We start from the raw sequence: 21,234 nt of genomic DNA on the forward strand, positions 1-21,234 counted from the left end.
TTAAAAAGTGTCACTAAACTTACAAACGGTTATCTGATATGAAGCTGTTATGCTTATGTAGCAACTCACTCGGGAAATTAGGTAACAAACTAAAAACTACAACTGGCCCTGCCGATTCCCGTACAGACTAGAGATCCAGACCCACAGTCCCTAATGGTTTCTGTGTGAGCTGAGATAGCCCTAACTACAGACAAGAAGATGGCAACTCGGACCTAAACTGCCTAAAAGGTTGAGTTGCTTCACATTCCTCATAAAGAACGGGAGGGCAGGTCAGAGTGAAAATTACCTACAGAAGGGAAAGTGTGCTAAAAAAAAAAAAAAAAAAAAAAAAAAAAAGATCCCAGAGTGAGTAAAGTAAACCATGAAAAAAAGTAAAGAGTACAAACTGTAAAATTATACGTCGCCTACTTCCTAACATCCTAACAACAAACCGAAGGTAGGTGCAAAGTTAAGAATAAATACCGCAAAGAGATGAACTCTAGCTGGAATTTTCTCTGACTGGCTCTAACTTACAGGCAGAACATCCAAATGAAAACTATCACCAGCAGGAAATGCCACCCGGGAAAAAGAATATAAAGCCGCACCCGAAAGGTGATAGGACAGACAAATGAAAACACATGTGTTATGCTAAACAGACTGCAGCAAGAATAATAGAACCTAAAACACCCAGAAAAAAGGTGTGTCTGTTGTGACTTGGCGAAAAGAGAAGCCGACCACAAAACACCATCTCAAGGGTTCAAACCCAAAATAATGACAGAAGCACTGTGGATCGGAGGGGAGAGCCAGGGATCCTTGCTGATCAATTGAACCATGGGGCAGAACAAAGGAAAGGGTAAAAACGGCTTGAATATAGTCGACTGACACTCGTTACTTGCCTGTGAGTGGCCAGTGTACATGGTCCATTAGCCTGTGCCCTGGCATCCTAGACTACCTGCAGGGGCAAATCAGTGCAAAACTTGCAGGTAACACTTCTGTGTTACAGCAAACTCATGCACTCACTGGTGACAGCAGGTGTCTGTGGCGGATGGCAGCTTCTGACAGTGGCACCAATCTTCAGACTGACTTAAAAAAAAATCAAATGTAAAACAACTTTAATATCCTATATGATGTCATTACAGTTACCATCATGTCACCAGAACATCCTACAAATGTTACAGCCAATTATATTTTACAGCACACCAGAGGTTGAGGAGGTTACGGGGGAGGTGTGCGCGGCTGTTACATAAGTTAGAAAGTCACTCAGGTGCCTTTGGTAAAAACACTTTCAAAACATATTAAAGTTTTCTATAAAAAGAATTAGAACTCCAGACAGGTTCTAATAAATATATTCATTTTTCTTTATATTTGGCAGTAAAGTTTACAGGATTTCACATATTACAAAGACATGTTACGCCCCCGCAGACTATTAACTTTATGAGTATCTGTCCTGAATACAGACCTTGTTAGATCCTTCTTGAAATTCCCATGAGCAGATTCTGATCTGACACCAGAAAGCCCAATGTGAAGAATGGCAATACTACAGGTAGATTAGTACTCAATGGTTCTCATTGCTGCAATGGAGGAGGAGATTTTCCTGGGTAAGGGTTTTGCCGCTTGTCTGAAGTCTTCAGGTTTGGTCTTCATCAGAGAGACAATGGTATGTAAAGTGCGGGTGGGCTGCAGACCAAGTGCATCCATGACATTGATCAAATAATCTAAGAAGACAATATAAAACAAGGATAGATTACAGAGATGATCAAAGAGTGTCACTGGACCCTGGTCCGACAACCACATCGAGAGCCTGTGGCAGCTGGACCAGAGCCACGTGAACCTTCTCCTTCCTGGTAAAAGCAGTAGTGTGATAACAGAGCTGATGACGATAAACAATGGAGGAATCCAGGAGGCCGAAGAATATTCTTTTTTCTTTTTAAAATCTTTTTTATTAATTTTTCAAAAAGGTAAAAGTACACAACGCGATACAGTATTAAGTAAAGCCTTCTAAGAAAAGAACGACACCTTTCAAGTATCAATATAGAGCACAGTTATACACAACAGAGATTTTAACAACTGATTATTACTCATTTATAATAATGTATAAATAGGTGTGTCGAAAAACAAAAAGAAAAGATGGGGGGTAGGATAAGGGGTGGGGGTGAACAAGGGGGAAGGCATGGAAGTAGAAGGGAGGATAGGTTAAAACAGAATATTTAGGTTTTCAGATTATGTTGGGTGGGTTGGATTTAAATATTAGAAAATGGGTTAATCAGTGAGTTATCTTTTGTATCAGTACGTGAGTCTAATCCACGCGATATTATTTCCTAGTAGTATAAATATTCTTATAATTAGACATATGGCTTTTAACTTTGTCTCTAATTGGCGGAGGAAAGTAACAGTTACAGTATATTTCAGTTAAGAGAATTTTTGAAAAGGCGTCGGGGGGACCATATCTCCGTGAAGAGAGTGTTTCCTAAGCTCCCAGGCTGTTCTTCTAATCTATATATCTACTCCACCTTCTGTTCCCATTGGTCTAAGGTGGGGGGTTGATTTGATTTCCACATTGTGGGTATTAACAATCTAGCAGAAGCTAAGAGATGTCTTAGCAAAGAGATTTATTTTCGGGAGAGGTCACCTGGAAACAGGTGGAGCAGACATATTTCTGGTAAAACAGGTAAATTAATCTTAAGAACTTGCGAAACAACCTTGAGGACATTTGTCCAGCATTTTTGGATAGCGTTACAAGACCACCAGAGATGAAAATACGTGCCGGGTTCCAGAATATTCTACGTGGTTTATTATCAACGACTTTCGAGGTCATCCAACCTCTTCATCAGGACAAACCACAAGTACTTATAGTGTATCTTGATGAAGGTATTTGAGGTTTGTCCTGATGAAGGTACTTATAATTAGGCCTGATGAAGGTTCTTGTAGTTTGGCCTGATGAAGGTTCTTGTGGTTTGTCCTGATGAAGAAGTCGGATGACTTCAAAATGCGTTGATAATAAACCACATTAAATATTCTTCGGTCTCCTGGATTCGTCCATTGGTTATCATCGGCAAATCCGTTAACCCATTACTTTCCATTCCTGTTTTTATCGGATCTCCTCTGTGGGCTTGCAGCAGCTGACACTTTTGAGCTATTATAGTGGTTGTGTTTGACACAACCCTATCAGGTGGGCACATTCATGCACCTTACTTTAATCCATCATCGGATGAGACCCTATTGTGCTTTATATTGTTTCTCCAGCGTTTTTCTTCTCCTACCTGGCGGCATCCCAGAGATCTTTTCCGTTTAGTATGTCCTGCACGACATCATGCATGACGTTGCGACGGCCTACTAATCAGAAAAGGCACCGGGGATGCCAGTAGGTAGGAGGAGGTTTGCAGGGCTTTGGTCCAGCAGCCACAGACTAATGATGTGGCCGTTGGACCAGGTTTCAGCAAATCTTTTTGATCAACTCTATTAGATGAAGCTATACTACATAGTCAAATACTCTACGTGTAGTCACTTTGCGGATTGGAGAACATAGGACATATTAAAAGTAGATGGACAGTACTGTTGGATCAGAAGCAATCACAACTGAACAAGAGGAAAGAATCTCATGATCAATGGTGCTCCATCGCAATCAATACCATCCAAGACAACATCCTGCAGTCATCACATAAAATACCTGTCCTCTATAATACATAATGAATAGCCATCTCTCACCTATATCAGTTGCAAGCTGCTTGCTGGAGTGTGGAGTGAGAACTGGAATCTGTAGGATGACATCGCAGTACGTCTGCATGGTGGCTCTGGCTAGTGATCCCAGCCAGTAATCAGCCATGTTGTCCAGTTCTGGAGTCTCTTCCCCTGCAAAGTACACAAAAAGCGATAGAAATCGGCCATTGCTTCTATAGCTTATGGGCAAACATAATGACCCTAGATTGATGGCCATTCTTGTAGGTCTGAGAAGTGTTAATATTTGGCAGTGCTTTGCATGTTTACTGGGTGTATAATATATGGAAGCCTTTATAAACATCAACTTAATAACGTTGGCAGTAAACTGGCATTAACAGGTGAATAGGCAAAGGTGGAGTTGACCTATAAATCAAGCAAGTGATCGATGCTTCCAGCGTGGCTAAAGTCCTACAGACAGATGGCTGTAGACCCACCTTGTTCGGGAGGATAAGGCAATTTCCCAGCATGCAAAGCCAGTTCCAGCGCCGAATCTTCAGGGGTTACAAAGGGCTCGAGATGCAGAGGAAGAGACATGAGGTACTGACCGATCTAAAAATGCAAAGGTGACATTACAGTTCAAATATGTAAGCATTGAAAATATTCCTACAGAACTATTCAGGGTCAGGAAAAGCTGGGTGACAACTCTTGTGGAAGCAGCGATTGTAGCACTATTGGTTGTCACTTGGCTTTCTGAATATCTGAGGATGCACCTGACGTTGGCTGTCACTCACTTACATTACTGATGTACTCGAGAGGAGTGAGGCTGAATGTCGGCAAGTCTTCAGTCAATGTTTCACCGTGGTCTTCGTATCCCCAACTCTGATAATAAAATACAATGCAGAAGATCAGATATAAAGCACTGACAACCGAGATGATCCCTCCTGGGTAAGTGGCTGACAGTCCTCAAAGGGAATAAAAAGTAAAAGGTGCTAAGTGGTCCTCACAGATATACAGGAACTTTACAAAGTAGTCCAGAAACCGGGCAGTACAAGTCCCAGCGGCCATCTAGACAATGCTTCTAGCAGCCAGGAAGGAGTGGTGGCACTCAAATGCATTTTTCAAACTAACAGTGGGAAACCACCTTTGTAAAAGAAAAAAAGGAGGAAAACTTACCACCAGAATTTACCCCCACTCCAAAGGTTTTGGTAGACTAGAAATGATGACGTCATGACCACCAGTGACTTTACCACTGATTGGCCGGAGGGTCAGGTAACTGGTGGTCGGGATCTCATCGCTTCCGATCTCAGGAAAGGAAAATTGTGGATAATCCGCACTGCTGGTAATCGAAATTCTAAATCCAAGTCCACACAAGTGGGTTTGCACTTTCTTTTTTTTTTTTTTCGTCAACGCGTTTCGAAGTATTACAAACTTCTTCCTCAGGACAAAAAACCTGATGGTCAGAGATGGGTGTAGCAGCAGCATTGGTGTGTGGAAGGGGGTCGATTATGGCTTCCCTTCTTCTTTTACCATGATTGATTCCCACTCTTTAATCTGCCCCTTTAAGTAAAGGAAAAGTAGAAATGACAACTCACCTCCATTTTGGGCATGAGGAGAAGTTGCTGTTTTATCCTTAGGAAGACAGAGTCAAAGGCGAGTTGATGAGCTACCTGGTTCTGGCGTGTGAGGTCAGCGCGGGCAGAGGCCAGAAGGTTAGCATTGACTGCTCCTTTCTCCTGGATACACAAGACATAAAAGGTATCACAACCGAGATCACAACTATCCGGACACAAAATATAGAAGGTATAAATAGGGAAAAATAAAAAGGTCACTGCGAGAAATGGGACTTACCACTTCAAAAAGTGACATATCTACACGCAGCATAATGCAGTAAGACAGTCAGTCTATATCTGCAGAAAAATCCATACATTCCTAATAGATGTGGCGGACCCCAACCCATCGGGGGGAACAGTCATACCCCATCGTGCTGTATAAGGCAGCCATCTCGGGCAGGGGTGGGCTGGATAGAGAGGTGACTGTGCTTATGGCTTCTGCTCTCCATTCAAGTCAAAGACCACCCAACCATTCATTCTCCTGCTCAACCGGGTGGGACGAGGCTCAGTAGATCATGGGAGATTAATCCACTGGGACCCCTAATGATGCCTAAATTGAAGGAATCAAGTTCTTTTCTCCAACATAGATTTGGTATTGTGTTCAGAATGACATCTCAGCCACAATATAACACACAGTTGGGTTGGTAGCTGAAAATAAAAAAAAAAATCTGCTTGGGTCATTGAGTCCTATTGAATCTTATTAAGTGCTATGGGGGTTTCAGCAGTCAGCCCCCCCACCAATCAAATAATGATGGATATTCTAGATCCTCCTTGTAGTAACTAATATCACTAAAGGACTATGAAAAGGGGCACAATCAATTTAAAGAGGTTATCCCTCTCTTTTAGAGTCTTTCATGTCAATGGCGATACGTAATAAGTCAGTCTAAGCAGCAGTATCCATCAGATCATCAGTGGATTTCCACTATAGTTGGGCATGGCTGGTTCTCATGTACCAGAGATGAGCTTTACATGTTCCTCTGCTGTTAATACTTTTCTTTTTTCCTTAATCTTGTAAGTACACAAAACAAAGCTGTTGTAAAGACACTGCTGATTGAAGAAGACGACACCCTGGGAACATTGCCCTATTGTATGTCAAGTACAGGCAGCAGAAGTATGGCAAGAGCGGAAACAGCGGGGACTGTGCCAGGCAGATCAGTGGCGGTGCTGCTATGGATGACGGCCACAAGTGTAACGGCCCTGAACAGAACAATCAGTTCCTAAACTTGAGGTTGGCGGAAAGCACAGGAACAATTGCACAAATTTCTTTGTTTTTATACCATGTGGGGCTGATTCACCTGGTAATCACTGCCAATTAGGATGCTGATATTTTGGGGTATATGGTAATGGCTATGCCACTATTGGGTCAAATCAAGGCAAAGAAAGGATGTATACAAGGGGCCTGAAAAAGGTAGTGGTAAATGGTTATTCCCATCTCCAAGATCCTATCCCAATATGTAGTAGATGTAATAATAATAATAATTATTATTATTATTATAAATATGAGCAATTAACTCCAATGAAAAAAAGTAGGATAGTTCTTCTTATTCGCTATGTTTTTTTATCCCATGTGCAGGGCAACACAGTAGCTTAGGTATCCATGGTTACGACCACAAACAACTGTCACTATATGAGTGGTCGTAATTATGGATACCTAAGCTACTGCAATGCCCTGCACATGGGGAAAGCAACCGAGATTATCAGGAGAACTACACTACAATTCTAATTTGAGGTATTTGCTCATATTATTATTACACCTACTACGTGGTTATGACCACTCATATAGTGACAGTCAGTTGTTAATGGTCATAACCATGGATATCTATGCTACTGCGATGCCCTGTACATGGGGTAAGTGACATCGCGAATCAGAGCGATTGCTACATTTCTAATTGGAGGTGTTTGCTAATATTATTACTACACCTACTAAATATTGGGATAGGATCTTGGAGATGGGAATATCCCTTTAAGTGTGTGACCATATAATGCAATTACCGGCTGGATTGCCATATGGGGCGCCAGTGTTACATGGCAGCTCTCCCTCTACATACTGGCACATAGAGTGGTGAGGTCCACAACTATTTTTCAATACTTTGCTTTCCTTATGTTGCACTGATCCTGAGTTGCATTATTTTATATATGGTCTAGTCTCACCTAAAGCTGAAATGCCGATTCTGAGCTGCCCATTTTCTGCATGCACTGCTGGTTCAGTGTCTGTACAGATCAGGCACTCATGATATGCGTTAATTTAAAAAAAAAAATAATTTCCCAAAATGACTGTAAACTATTATTACATAAGATTATACAAAAAGCACTGGTTGCAATGAGGGTGGACCGTGAACGAATTCCAAAAGCAGAACTGTGAATGCAGCTCTGGGCAATATAAAGACAGTTACATAGGGAAAGCCTTGAGCCTAAAGGCTCTTATACACATTGGGTTGAAGCCAGTTAATGTGTGATGTGTATGGGGCCCCTAAGTTATGTCAGGGGAGAGAAGGATCGGGCATGTTAACCTAAAACGTAAGATTATTTCCTAAAGAACAAAGACACTGGCAGAACTGTCTGTCAGCAGCTTACTTACAACAAAAAACTTATAGGTATTGGGTGAACCATAATTTGCATCTTTTTGTGACCATAAATCTAGTGTAGGGGGTTGGGGGTAAATCCCCCCTTTAGGTTTAATGCCCTTTATTTTAGACAAAAACTGATATGACTGACAGCAGAGGAGAAAAAAAAGCGATGTGGAGATATGCAAAATCTGAAGACGGAGAAAATATAATCAGTTTGATTGTTGAACAAGGATGGATTTCAGAAGAGCAAACACTGGCGGAGCGGAGCCTATGATAACACTTATTACATAAGGTCGCTGATGAGGGAAACATTGTCCTCAGCGAGTATCAACTTTCATCTCAGTGGTGCGTAAACGGCAATCAAAAGTTGTGTTCACAAGGTGGGAACTCACCTTCAACATGTACAAGGTCTCCATCAGACTGGCATATTCGGCTGGGCCCCCCTTCAGGAGGTAGTTGTATTCCTGCCAGGGGTTTTTGCAACTCTTGCGCTCGGTGGAGGTTGCCTCCTGCATGCCGGTGAGGCTACGGGGGCTGTAGGACTCGCACAGGTACTTTCCAGCTGTGGACAGGATCCTGAAATAATTGCAATAATAATTATATGTAAATATTCAATTATCCAGCACCCAAAAGTCCAGAAAGCCTGATAATCCAACACAGGGCAGCGTAAGACTGTACGTAAAGGTAACCTAGCACTGAATTCCCCCCTCCTCGCATCAGAAGCGTACCATAACCCCTTCACGACCTTGGGTTTTTCCGTTTTCGGATTTTGCTCCTCTTCTTCCCAGAGACATATTTCTTTTTATTTTTCCGCCACTATGGCCATGGGAGGGCTTGTTTTTCTGCGGGACGAGTTATACTTTTGAACGACACCATAGGTTTTAACATAGCGTGAACTGGAAACGGGAAAAAAATCCAAGTGCAATCAAAATGCAAAAAAAGTGCAATTCCACACTAGTTTTTTTTTTTTTTTACTGTGTTCACTAAATGCTAAAACTGACCTGCCATTATGACTCCGCGGGTCATTACAAGTTTGCAGATACCAAACATGTATAGGTTCTTTTTATTAAGTGGTGAAAAAAAATCCAAAGTTTGTAAAAAAAAAAAAAAAATAAAAAATGGCGCCATTTTACAAGATCTGTAGCGTCTCCATTTTTTTGGGATCTGGGGCTAGGTGAGGGCTTATTTTTTGACAGTTTAGGGATAGATACGATCTTTTGATCTCCTATTATTGCATTTTCTTGCAATGTTGGGGAGACCAAAATAACGTAATTCTGTCATTTTGATTTTTTTCTCGTTACGTCGTTTCCCAATTGGAATAATTTTTTTATATATTGATAGATCAGGCGATTCTGAACGCGGCAATACCAAATATGTGCATATATATTTTTTGTTTTATTTTAAATGGGGCGAAAAGAGGGAGATTTGAACTTTTATTTTTTTTAAAAAACTTTTTTTTCTACTTTTTACTTGCTTCAATAGTCTCCTTAGGAGACCAGCAGCTGCGATCATCTGATCCCCTGTGTTACACTTAGGAAGGCTTCAGCCCTGCTATATGTAACAAAAATGCTCATCTGCTACGAACGCCGACCGCTGGGCAGCGCTCATAGCAGATCAGTTATGACAACCACAGGGGTCTCCTGCAGACCCTGGGTTGTAATGCCAACTGATGACATGACGACCTGCGATCATGTGACGGGCGCGCTGATAGGCGGGTCTTATGACGCGCTTCCGATGCGGCCATGTTACATGTTGCTGTCGGAGTTTTACAGCGGCATTTAACATGTTAATAGCAGCGGCTGGATCGGGATTCCACCTGTGGCTGTTAGGGTCACATGACAGCTGTACAGACAAGCTGTCATGTGCCGGGAAAAATACGGGCTCAGCGCCGGAGCCCGCATAAAGTGCAGGAACACGACCTATGACGTGTGGATACATTGTGAAGGGTTTAAGGGGGTATTCCCATCTCCAGCATCCTATCCCAATATGTAGTATGTGTAATAATAATAATATTAGCAAATACCTCCAATTAGAAATGCAGCCTAGTTCTTCTGATTAGACCATATGCAGGGCACTGCAGTAGCTTCGGTATCCATGGTTACAATCACTCATAGTAACAGTTAGTTGCTAGTGGTCGTAACCATGGATACCTAAGCTACTGCAATGCTCTGCACATGGGCTAATCAAAAGAACTATACTAGATTTCTAATTGGAGGTATTTGCTAATATTATTGTTATTACACCTACTACATATTGGGATAGGATCTTGGGAGATGGGAAAACCCCTTTAACTCATTAAAACTCAGCAAAGTGTTGTTCCTCTGTTATTCCTTGTGGAAAATGTAAAAAAAAAAAATTGAGAACAGTGTTAGGTTTCTTGTCAAAGGTGCGTGTCCCTCCAGAGTCTAACATTATCCAATCAGCGCAGACTGTGTAAGAATACATAGGGACTCACAGTGGGAATGGTAACCCTCATTTGTCAATTTATTATACTATTATTATACATTTCCAGGTGGAATAAAAGAAGAACAGCACAATACAGGGTTCTAAGAAAAGGAACTTCAGAACTATAATTTGGTCAGGAATTAGGAGAAATGATAAGTCTCTTTAAAACATAATAATAATAATAAATATTAATAATACATCAAATTATAAATAATAATAATAATTATGTAAAAATCTTTTAATCTGGCATCCAATAATCCAGACAGTCTGATAATTTGGGCACTCTTTGGGTTGTCAGAATTAGACAGAACCAGCACCACTCTTGTTTATGGGATGTGTCTTGTATTGCAGCTCAACCCTGTTCAAGTGACTAGGACCAAGTTGTAAGACCAGGCGAGATATGGAGTGGCGTTGCACCTGCGAAAAACTTCATTCCATCCATAATGTACGTCTGGTTTATACTACTGGAACGATCCTGCCTTCCAGAATGTATATACCGGGGCTACACTTACCGGTCATTTGTAAGTAAGAGTTTGAAAATACCAAACAGCATCACACCTTTCCGAAGTGGCGGATTAAGGCTGACAATGGTGTCTGATTTGTGACAAACAGGAAAGTAAGGCAGGAACAAACAGAACGGGTACGCACAAGGCTGGCACAGTACCACGAGGACACCACTTTCGTTCTCAAACAGCAGGGGAAATATTGACATCTGACATTGATATGACGGGAAACAAGGAGCCATGTGTGTTCAGGCTTGTAACCCTTCACATTTCTAACTAATGAAGAGAGGGGATCAATAATGTAAATAATATTATTTATATTATAATATATATATACAGTACAGACCAAAAGTTTGGACACACCTTCTCATTTAAAGATTTTTCTGTATTTTCATGACTATGAAAATTGTACATTCACACTGAAGGCATCAAAACTATGAATTACCACATGTGGAATTATATACTTAACAAAAAAGTGTGAAACAACTGAAAATATGTCGCATATTCTAGGTTCTTCAAAGTAGCCACCTTTTGCTTTGATGACTGCTTTGCAGACTCTTGGCATTCTCTTGATGAGCTTCAAGAGGTAGTCACTGGAAATGGTCTTCCAACAATCTTGGAGTTCCCAGAGATGCTTAGCACTTGTTGGCCCTTTTGCCTTCACTCTGCGGTCCAGCTCACCCCAAACCATCTCGATTGGGTTCAGGTCTGGTGACTGTGGAGGCCAGGTCATCTGGCGTAGCACCCCATCACTCTCCCTCTTGGTCAAATAGCCCTTACACAGCCTAGATGTGTGTTTGGGGTCATTGTCCTGTTGAAAAATAAATGATGGTCCAACTAAACTCAAACCGGATGGAATAGCATGCCGCTGCAAGATGCTGTGGTAGCCATGCTGGTTCAGTATGCCTTCCATTTTGAATAAATCCCCAACAGTGTCACCAGCAAAGCACCCCCACACCATCACACCTCCTCCTCCATGCTTCACGGTGGGAACCAGGCATGTAGAGTCCATCCGTTCACCTTTTCTGCGTCGCACAAAGACACGGTGGTTGGAACCAAAGATCTCAAATTTGGACTCATCAGACCAAAGCACAGATTTCCACTGGTCTAATGTCCATTCCTTGTGTTCTTTAGCCCAAACAAGTCTCTTCTGCTTGTTGCTTGTCCTTAGCAGTGGTTTCCTAGCAGCTATTTTACCATGAAGGTCTGCTGCACAAAGTCTCCTCTTAACAGTTGTTGAAGAGATGTGTCTGCTGCTAGAACTCTGTGTGACATTGACCTGGTCTCTAATCTGAGCTGCTGTTAACCTGCGATTTCTGAGGCTGGTGACTCGGATAAACTTATCTTCAGAAGCAGAGGTGACTCTTGGTCTTCCTTTCCTGGGGCGGTCCTCATGTGAGCCAGTTTCTTTGTGGCGCTTGATGGTTTTTGCAACTGCACTTGGGGACACTTTCAAAGTTTGCACAATTTTTCGGACTTACTGACCTTAATTTCTTAAAGTAATGATGGCCACTCGTTTTTCTTTACTTAGCTGCTTTTTTCTTGCCATAATACAAATTCTAACAGTCTATTCAGTAGGACTATCAGCTGTGTATCCACCTGACTTCTGCACAACACAACTGATGGTCCCAACCCCATTTATAAGGCAAGAAATCCCACTTATTAAACCTGACAGGGCACACCTGTGAAGTGAAAACCATTTCCGGTGACTACCTCTTGAAGCTCATCAAGAGAATGCCAAGAGTGTGCAAAGCAGTCATCAAAGCAAAAGGTGGCTACTTTGAAAAACCTAGAATATAAGACATATTTTCAGTTGTTTCACACTTTTTTGCTAAGTATATAATTCCACATGTGTTAATTCATAGTTTTGATGCCTTCAGTGTGAATGTACAATTTTCAAAGTCATGAAAATACAGAAAAATCTTTAAATGAGAAGGTGTGTCCAAACTTTTGGTCTGTACTGTATATATACACACACACATGTATTATAATTTAATTATTATTTAATATTAAATATATTTAATCTTACTATTGATATAGAATAAATCACATTTATTCTATATCAATAGTAATATTAAAAATACTTTACAAATGACAGAAATGGGAAAACTCGAATGATTCTCCTTACCGGCTCGCCAGCTGCTGCTCGAAGTCGCCACACTGCCGCAGCAATTCTCCACAAGTGGCTATGATCCTAGATGACAGAAGAAGGAATAAGAATGGCAGATTACCCCCATCAATGCAGTGATCACTATGGGGGAACCCCGGAACGCTGTTTCTTTAGCCAGAGAATCTCTTTTCCCAATCAGCTTGGTGCAGGGACGGGTGTATTCTTGCAGGAGTATGACCTCACCATTTGTAAAGGCCGAGACCCCCATAGATCAATAGAGTTAGGGGCTCTGGCACTGGTCTGCTGCTTTGACATTTAATTCAGACAATTCCAAAAATCTTTAAAGTCAAAAGAAGCCATTTAGGTTAATGGAGCTGTAGGTAGCATACAAGATGCACTGCCAATTAGGAGTGCTCACCCCAGCAATGGTGGTGGTCTCAGCTCATAGACCCCCATAATGATGAAACTATATTGATAGGATACGTCAGAAGCTACAATAAAATGTGGTATAAAGGCCACACGTTTTGTAAGAATCCAGGAAAGTTAAGCTGCCAAATCACACAGTTTTATCATCTTATTAGTCACTGTAAGCTCAAGACTAAGTCCAAGACATTGACTCTGCAAGTTCTCCCGGACAGCACACATTACACGGTGTCCCATCCCTTTGTGGACACAAGCAGGTGGTGTGTGTACCGGCTTAGTCTTACATCACACTAGAAATGACTGCAATATTTATCGGGGCCCTGAATGACATAATTGACTGGGAAAAATACGTAAAGAAACAATGTCTTCAGGTCCAAGGTACGGCTCACTCTGGCTGTGTGCTGTCCCCCTTTCCTACATGAAAACCATATAAAAAAGTTGTTTCTCCCCAAAACATCTACCCCTTGATTACAAATGTCCTATTGTTATGTGTCTACAGCGCCTAAACAGACTGTGTGTCTCCATGGTAACAGACTACAAACCAACTTTGTGTAGTCTGATCCTTCTTCTACCCTCCTCCTTTTTACCTGCTCTCTTCTTCAGGCTATCCTACCAAATTTTATATTTTCTTTGCCGATCCATTTTTTTTTCTTTTTTTGCATACTTCCCGATGGTCAGCAGTCTATCGATTGACGCAGCCTTTATAAGATCAACCATTATCTCCACAACACGGTGAGGCTTTCCCAATTTTATTTCTCTTGGATATCCAACCAAATGTACCTCCGCTACAATAAAAACATGTGACTTTATGACCCCACTGTTTGATTTATTTTATTTAACTAATTTTTAATTATTTTATTCATTATTTCTCTTTTGCTTCACTTTTTTTTTAGAAGGATTGAGCCAATGAAAAAAAAATGGTTGCAAAATTCTGCATATCTTCAACTATTTTTCCTTTTAGAGTCATATTTGCAAAAAAAAAAGTAGGAAGCAGAAATAAAGTGTCTGATGGGATGGAGATGAACCCGGCACATTTCAACAGGCATTTTTTAATTTTCGGGGAAAGGCAGAAGAAGCAGTCTGGACTTTTTCTTGGCAAGTTCTAGCTTTCATCGGAGTACCTCTTTAACAACCACAAAGACTTGTGACCCCTACAGATAAGTCTTCTGATCTGTAGAGATACCGTCAACCATTTTTTGGTACATCGTTGACCCTCGCCTACACATCACATACAGAGACGACAGATCCCAGGCCCTCTACCTGACGGAGTGCTGGAACGCCGTCCAATCTTCCAAGAAAAAGGAGTCGGCGGGGACGTTGTCCAGTTTGTACTTCTTCCTTATTGACTGCAGTGTGTTTGTGAAATCCGATACATATCTGGGAAATAAAGGACAATGAGGTAAAGGCGTTGGAGCCGAGTCGTGACGTGACAGCCTTTTCACACCTGTATGTCAGGCTGCATAGACGCTGCCAGATTGTGAGCGGTAAGTAAGCAAAACTGGGCTTTGCCTTTGTTTGACAACAGCCATGCCAGTAAATGCTAATGATATCCACAAACTTTCCCCCGATAAATCAGTCATAGCTGAACGATCCTGGCCCAATGCCCATTTTGTAATGTTGCCAATTACTACAGAGTCTGGGACATGGGTGCTGATGCAACAGCGGTGACATTAATTTATTGATGCTGTTGACCACACGAGTCAGAACGAGGACGCGAGTCCCCGAGCACCAAAGATTTCCTTCGCTTATTCGACTTTTTAAAGCCTCCTCATAGACGTGAGTCCCACACTATAATCTAAGAGGTAACGTTTCTCCTTGTGTAGAGTGACAAGCCAGGCTTGGCATGTCAGAGTGAGGAGACTTATACACTATGCATGCTCCTCTGGGAAAATAAGAGAAGAGGACTTGAACTCTAGGACTGCTACTTCCAATAGGTCGCACTAGAGTTCAAGTCCTTTTCCTCTCTGAAGAGGCAATTTGCATATCCCACACTATAAAGCACATCTATGAGCCAGGATCATTACCAAGGGGGTGGTGCTTGCAGGGTCATTATGCAAAACAGTCTAAAAACCCTGTGAACCATGATGCCCCATCGGTAAAGAGTGTAAAAATTAGCACTAAAGAAAAGTGCCCATATCTCAGAAAATGTATGGTGGATTTAAAAAAAAAAAAAAAAAAAGACAACAAAGAAGCAAAATACTCAATGGAGCAGACGGAATAATATAAGAGCAAAAAACTGGCCACTTTGAACTGAAGGCACGCCCGTTTTAAGGCTCAATGTATAGATTTGATGTGGATTTTCCGCAGCGTATAAGCAGCATTTCCGCCTCAAAATTTATCACATGCAGCTTTTGCTGCGGAATTTGTTGAGACTTTCACGCTATGCATTGCAAGAGTGAATACTCCAATTAATTCCCCACAAAAAATTGACATGGTTCAGATTTTAAAATCCGCACAGCAGGGGAATTTACTTGTGAAAAATTTCCATAACATGTAGATGGATTTTCTGTATGCAAAAGCATGTGGAATATATGTGCCAAATGCTCATCATGTGCACTGGCCCTAAGGGGGCTTTCCCCCCAGTGATGATCTATGTCACATCTGTGGGGGGCCAACTCCAGACACCTTCATGGTCAGTAGCTGTGAATAGTACTGCAAATGTTCCCCTTAGCTTATATGGGAGAAATCTTGCAAAACCATTCACAGCCAGTATGCAATGGATAGAGCTGTGTCACGGAGGTTACCACGTCTCACTGATACGGATGACCTATTCTAACATCAAAATCCAGTAATACCCCCTCTAACTGTGTCTATGCAGAGCTGTAACCACTATATTAAGATACTAATCAAGATGGACCTAAAAATGATTTGTAAGGATTATATGCATCTTCAGTGATGAATTAATAACATATTACATTCCAGTGGTGACCATATACACATACGGACACAATTGTGGATACCTTCTGGTAAAGTAAGAAAACCCCTCAATGGTCACTGAAATAACTTGAAATTGACAAAAGGAATTTTCAATGTAAATTTACTGAATATCTGTAATGAGAATTGGACTTTGCTTCTGAATTTTAGTTCAACAGAAACATTTAGATCACACTAATGAATATGGTTTGGACAGAAATTATGATTCCCTTAACTTAATATTTTGTTGCACAAACTTCAGAGGCAAACAAATAATTTCTGTAGCTCTCAATGAGACTTCTGTCCCCGTCCACAGATATTTTGGCCGCCTCCTCGTGAGCAGACTGTTCCCGCTGTCTCAGGTGTGGAGGCGTCTTCTCCAGATGACAGGTCTCCACTCCTTCCACAGATGTTCTGTAGGATTTAGATCACTTAAGAAGAGTCCGGTGCTTTGAGCTCAGCCATTCTTGGATGGTTTTAGCTGTGTGTTTTGGGTCATTATCCTGTTGCAAGACCCATGACCTGGACTGAGACCAAGTATTCCGACACTGGGCAGCACATATCTCTCCAGAATGCCTTGATAATCTTGAGATTTCATTGTACCCTGCACAGATTGAAGACCCCCTGTGTCAAATGCAGCAAAGCAGCCCCAGAACATCAACAAACCTAAGGCTGTGCGCCCACGATGCGTTTTTGGTGCGTATTTGCAGTGCGTAAACGCTCCAGAAACGCATTGCATACCTTATCCCATGACTTCCTATGACATTCTGCAAGTTCTGTGCACATGGTCCGGATTTTTTTCTGTGCAGATTTTACTCGCAGAAAAAATACGGACATGACCAATTCTTGTGCGTTTCTGCATGTGTATTTGCCTATACAATGCATTGGAAAAAAGCATGGCAAATACGCATGCAAATACGCATGTAAAAAACGTATGCGTTTTTCTGCCAAGGAGATGGAGAAATGCTCAGGAAAATTTCTGCTTAATTTCTGCATTGTGGGCACTAAGCCTAACTCACGTGTCACAGTAGGTACAATGTTCTTTGCTTCATTTTTGTGTCTGTGAACATAGAGCTGATGTGACTTGCTAAAAAACTGTTTTCTCATTTGTCCAAAGAACATTCTCCCAGAAGATTTGTGGCTTGTCAATATGCATTTTGGCAAATTCCAGTCTCGATTTCTTATCATTTCCTTTCATCAGTGGTTTCCGTCTCGTTCATCTTCCATGAAGTCCACTTTGACCCAGACAGCGATCGATGGTGTGATCTGACACTGATGGGACCTTAACCTCTGAGTTCACCTCTACTCTCTTTGGAAGTTGTTCTCAGCTCTTTGGTTCTCATTCGTATTATCCATCTTTTCAATTTGTCATCAGTTTTCCTCTTGTGGCCACATCCAGGGAGGTCGGCTGCTGCCCCATAGACCTCACAGTTCTGAATAATATGTGTAACCTTAGTAACAGGAACATCAATCTGTTTGGATAGGTCTTATAGCTTTTACCTTTAAAATTTGCGTCTATAATTTTCTTTCTAATCTCCTGAGACAACTCTCTCCTTAGATTTCTTCGCTCCTTGTTCAGTGTGATAGCCCACTGTGATAACAAACAGCACAGTGACTACTTTTCACCCTACAAATAGGCGATTACAAGTTTGTAGACATCTTTGATGCTAACTACAGGATACATCTTAGTTTAACAAGTCCCCGTGGTCAAATCATTTTCTATCTTGTCTATGGGTACTATCATTTTTGTCCAGGACATTTTCATACATTTTTTTTTTTTCAATTTCTGTTGAAGCGCAATTAAAAAGCAACATCTGATTTTCGTTAGATGATAAAAGTAATTTTCAATTTAAATTTACTGATTATCAGTTTCAAGTTATTTCAGTGACTATTGTGGGTTTTCCTTACTTTACCAGAAGGTACCAACAATTTTGTTTGTGAGCAAATAAATACTGCTGATCTGATTATAAGGCGGGGGTGCAGCCTACAGAACTTATTGCCAGTTTTACCAAAGAATGAAAATGACTACGATCTAAAAGGTCCCCAACATGCGGATACCACTGATCTGATCATGTACCGATGACTCTACATAATCTTCCAATGTGATTGCATGCCTGATTCTACACAATAAAGGTCCAATTCATTCTATGACTCAAAGAAGGGCACCCCGTGTCTCCCAGCAGCCTTGTGTCATGAAGTCATTACTATGTTCTCTATAGGTCAGTACTGGAGACCATACTCACTTCTTAAATAGAGAATGCAATGCTTGTAGCAGGCCGCACACCCCCAGTCCATCTGTCAGTTTGATGCATCGCTCCACTGCGCTTGACGCCAGGCTGAACAGCCGAGACACGGAGTGTGAGAGCTCCTGGACGCAGTCGAGAGCCTCGCCGTGTTCCTGCGTGACATGAACAAAGCTTGATGATACAAGCGCTGGATCTAATCCTGCCCAATAGAGATCACTCAGGGTCTTATATTGCTGGCCCTCGCTGTTCTGTATATACTCATTTCTCTACCTCCTAATTGCACTGGAGTTATACACCAGGCGAAGCGAGGGCAGGTTGATCGGTATATAACCGAGCACTTACAATCTCTCTGGACTGCTCTATATACACATGGCCGAGCATGCACGTGTACTTAGAGAGTGGAGTAAATCGCTGTCAGACACCGAAGGCAATGACTTCTTTCCAGGAAGTACAAAAGGATCAGGCATGTAAATTCAATATGCTCGATCCTTCTTTGCTCTAAAAGAAAAAGAGTTGTGAACACCCCCATCCCCCCCTCCACAGATAATCTAATCTGTTTCAGTGGGTCTATTTAGCTAGACCCACTGAAACTGGGAGCAACAGGAATTTTTCCAGGTCAGTAATGATTTTCTTTTATTTTTTATTCTAGTAATGATTTTCTGGTTTTATTTTTTATTCTATCATTTACTTACTTTTTTTTTGTAATTCCAAGAAAAACTTTTCAATCTTACTAACTTCCCTGTCCACGCTCAGCTGGGATAATTCGTCAACGTTTTTCTAAAGTGAATGGACAGCCGCACAGTCACATCTCCAAGATCCTATCCTACCATGTAACAGGTGTAATGATAATATTAGCAAATACCTCCAATTAGAAATGTAGTATAGTTCTCCTGATTCACTATGTCGCTTACCCCATGTGCAGGGCACTGCAGTAGCTTCTGTATCCATGGTTGCGACCACTAAGAGCTAACTAGCACTATATGAGTGGTCGTACCCATGGATACCTAAGCTACTGCAATGCCCTGTATATGGAGTAAGCAATATAGCAAATCAGGAGAACTATACTGCATTTCTAATTGGAGGTATTTGCTAATAACATTATTATTACACCTGCTACATGTTGGAATAGGATCTTGGAATATCATTTTAGGGTGTTGTATTATTTTTTTACATACTATACACGGTGGGCACAAAGGTATGGGGAGTTCTTTTTGGCACTAGCTCTGGTCACTCATTGCACTATTTGTATGGGGTTATGCTACAGACTCACAGGATAGCTGATAAACGTATGATCAGTGGAGGTTTGACTGCTTGGACCCCATATAATGTAAAGAATGGGGGCCCCCAAAGTTCTGTTAGAATTGAGCAACAATCAATACACTTCTATAGGTCTATGGAGGCAACAATGCCCATGTGTGACCGCCACAACCCATACTCAGGGAATGGAGCACATTACTGCTCATTCAAATGGGGTGTAAGGGATCTCCATCCTCATGATGAGAGAGGCTGCATGAGGTCAGACCCCCACGCATCATCTGGAATGGATATAGAGTGGGGCTTCTAGGGGAATCATTCATTGCACACCATGCTTCTATGATTAAGGGCTTCCTCATGGCTACTAAAGAATACTGTCCTCCCAAAATGCAATAAGCGGACTACCAGAGTCATGTAAGACACGGTCAATTCTACTGAGTTATGGCATGTCGGCAGCGTGTAAAGTGTCACCTTTCACTCAGCTCATATTCAACTCCATTTCGCAGAGCCACTAGGAGCCTAATATGGCTACAAGCATCAATCTATAGAAATAAAGCTAGGAACACGCAAGTCAGCACCGTATGTACGATAAGGCAGCAAGTCTACAATTATTAACAGGTTAATTCTCAGGTGTGCTGAAACACAGTGTATGCCCATTAATCTCTGATCAGAATCATTAAGAGTTATCTGTCTCACCAGAGGAATTGCGCTCAGCTGTATTAACAGGTGTGACTCCTCCAGGCTCCCGTACTTCAGCTGGAATGGTTTGTACGCTCCATACACGGCCTCCACTAGCTCCGTCACCTTTACAATGTTGTGCTCTCCTGACACAGAAACACATGAATTGCAATGAATATGTATATATAGGAGGAAAAAAAACAGGGAAATCAACTGTGTGCATCTTACATCTGTGCTTGACTATATTCCTGGCCACGCAATTTACTTGGGAAGCAATGCAGCTGGCATTGGGCAACAAAACAGCTTAGGTGGCATCAAAAGGAACCTGAAGAGCCACCACTTCCGACAACTTATGGTAACCCTCGCTCCACCATACCGCTACATGACCAGCTCTATCCTCACCCATCCCTTGTAGACTGAGTCCTCGGGGCAGGGTCCTCTCCTTCTGTACCAGTCGCTGACTTGTATTGTTCAAGATCATTGTGCTTGTTTTATTATGTATACCCCTTTTCACATGTAAGACGCCATGGAAGAAATGGCGCTATAATAATAATGTTATTATTATTAACAACGACCATCCAGTCTACAATCCTTATCAAGAGCTGTGTGGTATAGGTTGTGCTTTTTTCTACAACTTGGAGTATCCTCATCTTAAAGAAGCACTCCTCCTCCTTCTCCTCCCATCATAGTTTTTCTCCTCTTAATATATTGCCGTCATCATATTATACAGCACTGTGCACTTACACTTGCTCATTTTGCCTTTCTACCCAGCTCATTCTTCTCTTTTCTCTGCTCTATGTAGAAACAGGAGGTCTCTTTTCCCTGGATGAGCCGTTCCTCTCTTCACCT

General features: G+C 41.6%; 1 protein-coding gene across 1 annotated transcript in view; it reads right to left on the bottom strand.

Annotated features, from left to right (window-relative positions):
* Window positions 1–1,313: 1,313 nt before the first annotated feature.
* Window positions 1,314–21,234, bottom strand: part of COG7 (component of oligomeric golgi complex 7) — a 43,025-nt gene continuing 23,104 nt past the window's right edge. The window contains exons 9-18 of the mRNA XM_073648161.1: window positions 20,404–20,531; window positions 18,451–18,605; window positions 14,555–14,671; window positions 12,890–12,955; window positions 8,206–8,389; window positions 5,229–5,369; window positions 4,432–4,515; window positions 4,131–4,245; window positions 3,685–3,828; window positions 1,314–1,694 (exon numbers count right to left, since the gene is read on the bottom strand). Coding sequence (XP_073504262.1) covers window positions 1,528–1,694; window positions 3,685–3,828; window positions 4,131–4,245; window positions 4,432–4,515; window positions 5,229–5,369; window positions 8,206–8,389; window positions 12,890–12,955; window positions 14,555–14,671; window positions 18,451–18,605; window positions 20,404–20,531 — 1,301 coding nt within the window. The 3' untranslated portion in view covers window positions 1,314–1,527. The remainder of the gene's footprint in view (window positions 1,695–3,684; window positions 3,829–4,130; window positions 4,246–4,431; window positions 4,516–5,228; window positions 5,370–8,205; window positions 8,390–12,889; window positions 12,956–14,554; window positions 14,672–18,450; window positions 18,606–20,403; window positions 20,532–21,234) is intronic.

The sequence above is a fragment of the Phyllobates terribilis genome, unplaced genomic scaffold, assembly GCF_046119375.1.
Source record: "Phyllobates terribilis strain yellow unplaced genomic scaffold, ASM4611937v1 Scaffold_9__5_contigs__length_417890890, whole genome shotgun sequence".
In the NCBI taxonomy this organism is placed as follows: Eukaryota; Metazoa; Chordata; class Amphibia; order Anura; family Dendrobatidae; genus Phyllobates; species Phyllobates terribilis.